Below are 11,073 nucleotides of genomic sequence, written 5' to 3' on the forward strand. Positions count from 1 at the left end.
TAAGTCCTAAGTGATTTCCACATCTACCTATGGAAGAACTAGGAAGTTACTCTGAGGATACAGTGTCCACTTTAGATATAAACAAGTCCCACCACTACATTTTCAAACACAGTAGTTGAACCAGCTTTTACTTTGAAAATGACCAAATATATACAAGTTAGTTTTTTGGATTGTGTTTGTGTTATATTGTTTTAGTAAAGTTTATTATTTTGACTCACTTGGGATTTTTATTTATTTTGAAAAAATAAAATGTTTGTAATACAGACTTTAATACATTATAGCCGGCAGGGCCAGAGCTCAGGTATGAGACTGTGGCGCTGTACTTGGGCAGCTGACTCTCAGCTGAATCTCTCCAAGTGTACAGGGGTTTTAATTCCTGGCCGTAGTACTTCCTGTGCTTTGACTCTTATCCCTGTGCTCCTTTTGTTTTCCCTCTGTTGAAAGAAACCATTGATGTCCAAATGATGTCACACACACTTTCTCATGAGTTAATCTATGTGTATTATTTCCCAAAAACTGGTCAAAGTCTCTGACCAGAAGCTAACATCAAAATAGCTGTCAAAGGGCGAATGCTTCTTCTTATGCACTGCTGTCTGTACCTCTTCCAGGTGGAGTCATTCATTTTGGACCAGGAGGACCTGGATAACCCCATCATGAAGACCGCGTCAGAGTTGCTTTTGTCCAGCGCCACAGATGGAGTCGATTTGAGGACGGTTGATCCAGAGACACAGGCCCGACTTGAAGCTCTACTGGAAGCTGCTGGTATGACTTGCTTTGTGTCAACTTACTTCATCTTAAGAGTTGACATGTTCATTTGTAGTTGACCAGAACCTCACTGGCCACAGCTATTGTGCTCCAATCAGTCTTAATTTGTGCTCTAACAAACAGTGATAAAGATAAAACCACATCTTTCTGCCCCCCATACCTTTCAAATTCCAAATAAAGTTGAGGGCTCTTAGTTTGTATACAGCCTAAGGCTGAAACGGCAATAAAGAGAACCTGCCGGTTCTGCAAGTGTCATATCAACATGTAGTTTGAAAGTGATTTGGATAAATTAGTTTGAGAACTTGTAATCTAGGTGTCAGTAGGTCTGTGTAGATTAATTCATTAGTGCTAGGTGTCCTGGCCTCGTTTGGGCTTATGAACATTACCAGGCAGATTAACGCTGCAACCCGCTTGAGCCTCCGCAGCATGCAGAGAGCCCGTGTTGAATGGCTAATGGCTAATCTCATTCTATTGCCCTTTCTCCCTGACTAGTCGGAACAGAATAGGTGGCGACCTACACTATCTGTTTGCCTAAGATCTGTTACAGCTCTGCATCATAATAATACTTTTAATGGTTTCTGCCATTGATTTGTGAGGTGTCCTATATTGTTTTTGTGTAGTATTAGCAGAGGAAAGAGTGTCAGGTGTAGTGTTTGTGGCAGGAAAATGTGGACAACCTTTCTTGATTCCCTGAATGAACAAAGTAGCCAAATACCAGGCTGCCATCACAGAAGATGCCAAGCCTCTGGTGATGTTTGATGGATTGGAGACTTCAAGCAGTTGTTTATTGCAAAGTAGTTGCAACCAGATATGTTTAATACTTTGAGGTTAATTTCCTAACTATAAATGAACAATACCCACATTGTTAATCTAATGTGGATGTAAACACCTTCAAATTAAAGCTGAATTATGGCACTTTAACCTCATAGTTATTGTGTCATTGTTTAATTTCCAATCCACTGGTCTCTGGTACAGAGCCAAAATAACTAAAAAGTGACATTGTCCTGCTGTTTACTTCCGGTTGCTGAACTTTTTTTTTTTTTCTCGTGGGGGATGAAGCGAGGCTGTCCAAACCTAGCACAAAAGCTGACTCTCCTCTTGACGGATATATTAAAACAATTGTATAACAGGTCATCATAGGAAATATTACAGGAAACCATTAAAGGAAGGGTGTAATGTTTAATACTAACTTTACATTAAGAAAATGTATAATGATATTCACCTGTCAAGACATAATTTTGTAAATTAAACCAGCTCTTCTGGTTTTAATCTGGGCCAAGTTTAGGCAAAGTGTACTGTGCAGCTGTTTTATATACAGTAAATATCGGATTGGGTGTCATTCAGCAAATGGTCAATATTGTGATGTGGTTAAAATCCTTGACAGTTCTTTGAATAATGTCTATTAAGCAATTGCCTTGTTGTTGGTTAGGGGTTTCTGTTTCATTTATCAAGGCTGTTGGAAAGAGACTATTAATGCTCAGCAAACCTAAATTCAACAACATACATGGATTATAAATGAAAGCTACTGATACTGCTAACCATACTTGGGTGACCTTGGCCTGGTCTCTTATATTCTGTAGTTAATAAAGCTGTAATGTAATGAGAGAACATTTTCGAAAATGGCAGTACAGTGCACAAAAGACAACTGTAAAACCTAGTCAACATGAACTACAAAATATTTGAATCTGAAAAGGGACAAAACAATGCTGAATAGTGTAGTTGTCTATTACACTCTGTGACCACTTTATTAGGTACAACAGCTCTGACATAGATTTTTATCTTCACAAAGTGTATAATGTTTTGTTATAGTTGACGTTAAATTTGTAAGTTCAATGATATGTTTATTACTGAGGTCGCTGACAGTGTCAAAAAACCTGAATACTATAGGCATCATACAAGTAGACTTTATGGCTCAACATTTGAATTACAGGAGTTTAAATTGTACAGGTATACTTTAGATAATGGCTACTCAGTAGTACATAGGGGTACAGTGTTTTAGCTTATAATGACAGTTACTTGGTCATTGTGCACTTTTAGACTTAACATTTCTCTCAGACGGCTGAATACGCAGAGGCCTGTGTCACCCATAAACTGTATAAAAGAAGTGGATGTAGTCATCGTGACGTCAACCGTTCATTGTGGACTTCCATTTTGAAGCCTCGAGTTTGGCCGAGAGAGGGCACTGCCATGTTGAGTTTTTGCAACCAGGAAGTACCTGGTGGAGACGTTGGCGAAAACGGGCGTTTGTGGAGCTAGTTAGCTTGCTTAGCTAGGTGCATCTGTAGTTCACAAAGTGTCATTTCAACAGGGCTGACAACTTTGTCTAGCGAACAGCAGTATTAAAACTAAATGTACTCACTAGAGAAAGTGAACAGCCGACACTCCTAATAAACCTTTTCAACAGCGCTGGTTAAATTTACACAGTGCCTTGGGTACGAGTTACTCTAGCCTGATTGACAGGTCACCATGGTAATGACTTGTCAATCACAGATAATTCCGCGCTGAAGCGTACTCTGTTTTATGGTCTATTTTCCTCTAAATGGGACCATCATTTTCTAAATGAACATCATGTTGTATTGAAGACCTGAAACTAGCGATTGAGATCATAAACTCATTAGGAAAGTGTTTACTGAGGTAATAAATTAGATGAGAAGTAGGGTCATTTTGCCATTATTTCTAATGGAGCCGGACTTCTTTTTGCAACCAGAAGAGTCGCCCCCTGCTAGCTGTGCAATAGTAATCAGGTTTATGGGACTTGCGCATTGGAGTCATGTCTCAGACCGGAAGCTTCCCGCTGGGGGTCACCTGATTGATTATTTTTTATTTTTTTGTGACAATGCAGTGTTCATGTTGCTTTCTGCAGCAACTGGGTGTGCATACATGTGAAAATGGGCTTTTACCCGCAGGTTATTTTCTCTGTAATAATCAGTCTTACTTCCATCATAGTTTGTGTTCCCTGCTGAACTTCACCATTTGCGTCTTTATTGTGGTGGTGTGTGTGTGTGTGTGTGTGTGTGTAAAGAGAAGAAAAGAAAGAGATGAGATAAGTGTGACAGAAATTGGCATCAAGTTCTGACAGCTAGGGCAGTTATTGGTTGGTTATTGTTGGTCTAAAGTGCTCTACCAGTGCATGCACGAGGAATACACATACATGCCATGAGCATCGGGGCAACATAATACACATTTCTGCTGACTGTAGAAAGCTGCAGAACATATCAACAGTTGTTGGTTCTGACGCAATGAAATGAAAAGTGTGTAATTTCACATATGACATTGGGCCGTTATTTTCACCATATCTCTGAACAAATAGTTTGGGAAGCTAGAGCAGAAAATAAATTAGCAACACCCAAAGATCAGTCTACTGGGGAGGAACTACAACCATTAGATTTGGGGAAAGTAATTTGGTTGGTTCTGATGCTCTCCACAGTGATTTTACATTTATGCACAACATGTTTTGGGCATCACCCCTTAAAACCCTGTTAATGACCTCAGAATCATAACAGATATGATTGTTCATGTTTGCCTTTTGTGTCTTAATTTTACAGCTTTTGACATTTATCAGTAGACATTAATATAAAAAAACAGGCAACATGAGAAACCTCCTCCCTTCTGAGGTGCATTTTATTTGCACATTAAAATCCAAAAAGAAACGTCTCCTCATTACCTTAAAAGGGCTTGTTTGTATCACAAATTAGCTTTACTAACGTCAGCTCCTTCAGTCACCAGCGTCCTTTCTTTTCCTAACAACCACTTTTTCAGAAAATAAATTAGGATGAACCAGTCTGTACAGGACAGAGCTGTATGCTATTCCAGTTTTGTCTAAGTTTGTACCTGATGTTCTCAACATTGGATAAGTAGGTAGTAATAATACAACTACCAGTTACTTTATATAAATAGAGCTAATGTTAAGTTACATAGAGCCATAAAACGCTGTATAAGGTTTACTGCTATACTGCACAGTCTGAAGGGGGTGGGGAGATGTTTGCTAGCGCAAACAGGCTTCACTTTTCCAGCAGTTGGGGAAACGACAAACTTTTCTTGGTCTAACTTACACACCGTAACCAACACATACATTTACAGCCAGAATATTTTTCTCCGTTCACGTTGACCCTCACTTTCTGCCACTTGGACAATCAAACACTCGCTATGCAACTCCTGATTTGGTGTTACGCTGCTGTTATTGCAGCACCTGTCACGTAGATGTCCTTAGAAAAATGAGGAGAGGAAGCCAGCCAAGCGATGAGTGTTACCGTGCTAGCAATGCATCAGAGACACTTGAATTTACAACACAGGGCAGGTTTAATTTATTAATAGGGGTGTAACGAGATTTCTCGTCGGGTTAAAATTCGTCTCATGAGAGTTATGCATTAATTTTCTCACACAGTGAAAAACAAATGTATAACTGATACGTTGACTCGCAGAACTAATCAACTCTGCCCAGCTGAGGCGAGACCGGCATATGTTGTGTGAGCATGAAACCTGCTAAAACACAGGAGCTATTAAAGTCCAAGAGTTTATAACTGAATTAAAATGAATTAATTGATCATTGAGGTGAAAAGGTGTCACAATCACATTTAAAGAGGTTGCTTCCCCAAACAAAAGACACAAAAGAGGAGGGAAGACTAAATCACAAAGTTGATCTACTGGAGAAACGTATCTGAAAGAAATACAGAATGCCTGAGAGCCTTACTGCATTATATCCACCCGAATTCTGTGTTTCCGTTATTATATTATATATCTCCACCATAAATTGGTGCAGAAAAATATAGCATAGCCTAAAAATATCCAGATATTATTTATAAGCCATATCGCCGAGCCCTACTCTGAACTGTAGTTGAACCGTAGAGCCTATAGTTAGCTGAAAAAGTGTGGCCAACATGTATCTGGTTAACATTCATCAGTTGACCTGCATATTTCTGCAGTGAAGTTGTGAGGCACTTCGTGTCTTTAACAAGGTGATGGGTTTTCGCTCACTGCCGACAACACAGGGCTTTCAAACGTCATGAACATCAGTGTTCACTGTAGTGATTATAATAAGCACTAGAAACTCATTAGCCAATGCTCACCAGCACTAACATTGCTACATCTTAATCAGAACACAACAAGTTCTCCCTTTTTTAAATGGTAGATAGATGTAAATAAAGTATTGCAAGCTTTATCTCAGACAAGGTGAGGTTGATATTGCAGTAATCGTAATCCAATTTACAGTGTGCGTGTTCACTTGCCACAACGATCATAGTGTGAACTGGATGCTAAGGACTGTTTCTATATACAGATGACAGTTGGCTCCTATAGAATAGAAATGGCAAAAAAGGCAACAAATTCTCTCATTTTTGTCTAGCTAAAACAATATTTCTTAGAGGCTACTGTACATCTTTCCTGGATGTTAATCTGAAGATGAAACATCATGTCAATTGAATAGATGTCAAATTGTGAAGACAACTACCGCCATAATTTAGTTGTTCACATTAATTGTGCTACCATGTGCATGTAAATGTATCTGTGTTGCCAGACACACTTTATTTTAGCACAACTAGATAGGATGACATGTTGTCTCAGTAAACATGTCAGAGTTTTAGGGGGAGCTGTGCAGGAGCAGGTGCTGATGGGTAAACACACTGTACCTCCCTATGTGAACTTGATTCCATGGATGAAAACACCTTTGCTTTAGTAGGCAATAAAAATAACCCAGCTGGAACCAGCTAGTATGTTATTGATCATCAGAAAGTTAGTTTATAGATTGACAAGTTGATTGGTTAAAACAACTGCTTTTGTTCAGAAAATGTTGACGTGCTTGCAATTTTGTGTTCTCAAATGAACATTAGCTGAAATTCTAATTAGCTAACCTGAACAAAAATGTTTATTTCAGATTGAAGAGTTGGTGGTGCAGTGTGTTAAGGCAGCTCAGTGGTGAGCCAGTAACTTTCCGTTGAAACGCAACAAAAATAGTCACGACCTCAGTGAGAGCTCAATGTCCATTTTGCTCACGGAAGAAAGAGCCAAACCTAAATAGATGAAGATTACTTGTTTGTTTTCAGAAATGTACACATTGGCCTCCCAAAAAAGGGTCAGGAAAAAAAATGATCACCTCAGTTGGTTTCTTTATTTATATTGTCAAACCCTGATGTATGTTCCCTCTGTTTTGGTTCAGTGAGATAAACATGATACAGTAAAACATTAATGACCAACTTCCTCGAACTCTTTGTTTCCCACTGCCTTGGGACTATTGCAAAATCCTTGTCTGAGCACCGTACTAAATTGGCCTAGTGGTCAGAAGGCAGGAGGACCACAAGGACTGGAGCGCACTTCTGCCTTGTTGATAGATTGGTTGAGGCCAAAAAGTTCTAGGCCAGCACTTCTTTTCTTCTTCTTGCTTAATTTTCACACATTGCCTTAAACGTTTGCTGCCTCACTCAACACAAACACTTGAATGGTTCCATTGGTTGGGAAATGGTCCGTGTTCTGTCATCTAAAAGATTTTTCAATTCAGGTCATTAGTCAAAACAGTGATTTTCCTTTTTTTTTTTTTTTTTTTTTTTTTATGACAAACACATTTTTCTCTCATATGGCATTTTGTTTTTCTCCCAGCTGTGCTCTTCTCTTGCTGACCGCGGTCTCCAGTTTCTGTTTCTCTCACATTCACTGCCTCTTACCCATCTATAATTCACACGGGATGAGACCTTTTTCTTCTACCATTAATAGACTGAACCTATGTCTACTAGGCAATAGAACTAACATCATTATTTATTTTAGTTCTGGTCACAGATCTGTCCTTGCCTGGACATTTCCATAGTAGCCCAGTGGACATTGTTTTGTAACTTACCATTTGACCCAGTCATTGGCAAAATTATAAGTAGGAATTATGGTTGGGGCGATTCATCGGTGTAATTGATTATGAAAATATGCCGATTTGCCTAACGTGCGTCGTTGCACCTGATCTAAGCAGGGATTCCCTCGGAGAAGAAGCTGCAGAAAAAGAAAAAACCCTCTTTTATGACCATCTGAAGTTTGTGAGTTTTTCAACAGTGACCCAAAAGTGTGGTGCTCTGTAAATTGGATGTGGCTTTTCACAGCAGCAAAACTGCTGTACATGAACACTTGAAGCGAAATCATCGGAGCGCCTTGTCAAGACGGCACCGCAAATCCTTTTGACTTTTTGTCCCCACAGAAGCCTGATATATCAGCATTATCAACACGAGGAACATGTTTCTCTTAGTAGTTTTCTTCATTGCCCAATGTGAAAAGTAATTTCTGCACCGCTGTCGTCATTGTAACATAACGTTGCACCATGTGCCATCTTACATTTCGCCGTTTAATATTTTTTGTTTACTTCAATGGCCACGTATGAGTGAGAAAATGGACTGTTAGTTTGTCATAGATGGTATATTGAAAGTAGTGAAAAAGATAATTAAGCCATATTAACAAATGCTTGTGTGTGTGTTTTCTCTGTGTGTGTGTGGTGTTTTATTTTTAATTTTTTTTCCCCCCTCTTGGTGTCTGCTGCTACTAACCCTGGATTGGATTGGCTGGACTGGACTTGCTTCTTCATCTGGTCTGGTGTGGTTGTGCTCCCCTGTGGTTTGCCTTGCCCTTGCACCTTTGCCCTTTTGGTGTTCGGCAGGCATCGGTAAACTGTCCACTGCCGATGGTAAAGCTTTTGCAGACCCTGAGGTGCTACGGCGACTGACGTCATCTGTGAGTTGTGCCCTGGACGAAGCTGCAGCAGCCCTGACTCGTATGAGAGCTGAAAACACACTCAACGCCGGCCAAGCCGATAAGTATGTATCTCGCCCATACTGACACTGGCATATGCCAGTTTAACTTGTACACAGTTTCATGTAGTAATAAATTAATTAATATAACCCTAATAAAGTCTCTCTTCTGTCGAATTTGAGTTGGACAATACAGTATGTATGCATATGTGTGCGTGTTTGCTCCACGGAAGTGATGGTGTAATTGTGAGGCGTATGTGTGTTCACCTGTCACAGTGGCAGTAATTGTAGCAGTCTGGTTATTTTCAGCCGTAGTTTAGCGGAGGCGTGCTCAGATGGGGATGTCAACGCTGTGCGCAAATTACTGGATGAGGGACGGAGCGTCAACGAACACACGGAGGAAGGGGAGAGCCTGTTGTGCCTCGCCTGCTCGGCTGGCTACTATGAACTTGCACAGGTATGTGGGGAAAAAAAGGATTGGTTTGGGATGTGATTTAAGCACAATTGTGATTTACATGTTTGCAGTATGTAGTATTTGTACACTGAAGTAACATTTCTGCAAAGCAAATTAGGGCTGCAGCTAACGATGATTTTAGTATTCGAAGCTTCGATTCACACTACTTGACTGATCGGTGACAGGGGGTCACACACACTATAGGAGCTGACAACAGTTATGGCACCCGACGCTGGTTTCCAAACCACTCTTATCAAGAAGAAACGGGAAATGAGCGATCCTGCAGCAGAAACAGCTGTTGTTTGTTACTATAAAGATGGCAATTATAAAGACAAAGAATATGGGTGAAAGGATGGATTAGTACACGCAGGTAGCAGGGATTGTCTGAGCTACAGAGAGAGCTGCAGGGGAGTTAATAGGTGCAGCTCAGACACCCAGTTAACTCATGACTTTGAGGTTACAACTCACGGCCGAAAAAGGAGAACAACAAACACACGTGTGTACATTTTCAGCTGAGAACTGTGGCTTACTTTGGCTAGCCTTCAACTCAACAATCAGTCATGATTTCAGTTAAATGCTAAAGTTGCTGTTACTGTTACCTTGTCTGTGGTCCGCTGGCAGAACACCGGGGCTTTTTGTTCAGCTGCCGTCGTGCTGTTGCCGAGGCGAAAATTTTACAGTGGGCGGGCGGTAACATTACAGAGTTGTTGTTTTCTTTAGCTTGAAATAATCACATACTTTGGACACTTTCTTTTTTGTCCCTCGCTATTTTCTCTCTCTTCCCCCACTTTGCAAAAAGCTCCATCATATTCACGTCGTGTTCACAGCGTAAACGCAATGTGCGACAGTAATAAATGTCCCTGCGAAACACTGTGTTGTACAGTTACATGGATTAAAGAAGCATCGATGCAAAGAATTTGTGTCTAAGCATTTTATGAATCGATTTTATCGATTTAATCGATGAATCGTTTCAGCCCTAAAGCAAATGTAAAATCATGATGGTATCACTGGTTGATTGTTGTGAGAAGATTTGCCATTGGTGACAAGCCTCCATCTGCGCTTCTTAACGTTATGGTTTCATCTTTCATCCATAGGTTTTGTTGGCCATGCATGCCAATGTGGAGGACCGGGGCATCAAGGGGGACATAACGCCGCTCATGGCTGCTGCCAGCGGAGGTTATGTCGACATAGTCAAACTACTTCTGGTCCACGGGGCAGATGTTAATGCACAATCGTCCACAGGTAAAGACCTCCTCATTTCTTTACAATTATGATTCCTTCCCGTTACTCTCTGTGTTGTGCAGCCAGACTAATCTCTCTGCTGTCTTCCAGGCAACACAGCTTTGACGTACGCATGTGCCGGTGGCTTTGTGGATGTGGTAAAGGTGCTGCTGAAAGAGGGTGCTAACATTGAGGACCACAACGAGAACGGGCACACACCTCTCATGGAGGCGGCCAGTGCTGGCCATGTCGAGGTGGCCAGGGTACTCTTGGAGTATGGCGCTGGAATCAACACACACTCCAACGAGTTCAAAGAGAGTGCTCTCACACTCGCCTGCTACAAAGGTCAAAACTCAAACGCAGTGTCTGTCCTGTTGAATTGAAATCTTTAGTTTTTGTGCCATTAACATGATTTTTACTAATACTTTAACAGTGATAAAAGGTTTAGAAAATAAATGTTTGTTTGTTCTACGCAGGTCACCTGGATATGGTGCGTTTTCTGTTGGAGGCTGGAGCAGATCAGGAGCATAAAACAGATGAGATGCACACAGCACTGATGGAGGCGTGCATGGTGAGCATCTGACCCAAACCATTACCTAAGTGTTTTCTTTCCAGTGTCAGGCTACTTGTTCTGTATTTGTTTGTACATTAGTTTCAAACGTCTTTTGTTTTAATGTTATTAAGAGTATGGTCTATAAGAAAAGTGCCCTGAGATAACCTCTGCTATGTTTCGCTCCTATATAAATTGAATAGAAACAAATAAAGCATTTGTTTTAGTAAAATTGAGTTGACGACATTTTTAACTACTTTTTCAATAACAATTTCTTTTCCATCTTCCTCCCTCTGAAACATTTTAACTTGCTCTCTCAGCACAGTACACAGTCATGTACTAAGTGGGGGGGGGGGGGGGGGGGTTTCCCT

The 11,073-nt window shown here is 40.6% G+C and overlaps 1 protein-coding gene across 6 annotated transcripts in view; it reads left to right on the forward strand.

Annotated features, from left to right (window-relative positions):
- The window catches only part of ankhd1 (ankyrin repeat and KH domain containing 1), a 29,798-nt gene that overhangs the window by 2,732 nt on the left and 15,993 nt on the right, over positions 1-11,073 (forward strand). For 4 of the 6 annotated variants that reach the window (XM_046029970.1, XM_046029974.1, XM_046029972.1 and 1 more), the window contains exons 2-7: positions 609-762; positions 8,387-8,543; positions 8,772-8,934; positions 10,026-10,173; positions 10,264-10,497; positions 10,629-10,723. In XM_046029970.1, the coding sequence (XP_045885926.1) occupies positions 609-762; positions 8,387-8,543; positions 8,772-8,934; positions 10,026-10,173; positions 10,264-10,497; positions 10,629-10,723 (951 nt within the window). The remainder of the gene's footprint in view (positions 1-608; positions 763-8,386; positions 8,544-8,771; positions 8,935-10,025; positions 10,174-10,263; positions 10,498-10,628; positions 10,724-11,073) is intronic. The other 2 variants (XM_046029975.1, XM_046029976.1) reach the window with 1 other exon arrangement.

Source organism: Micropterus dolomieu, linkage group LG19, assembly GCF_021292245.1.
Source record: "Micropterus dolomieu isolate WLL.071019.BEF.003 ecotype Adirondacks linkage group LG19, ASM2129224v1, whole genome shotgun sequence".
In the NCBI taxonomy this organism is placed as follows: Eukaryota; Metazoa; Chordata; class Actinopteri; order Centrarchiformes; family Centrarchidae; genus Micropterus; species Micropterus dolomieu.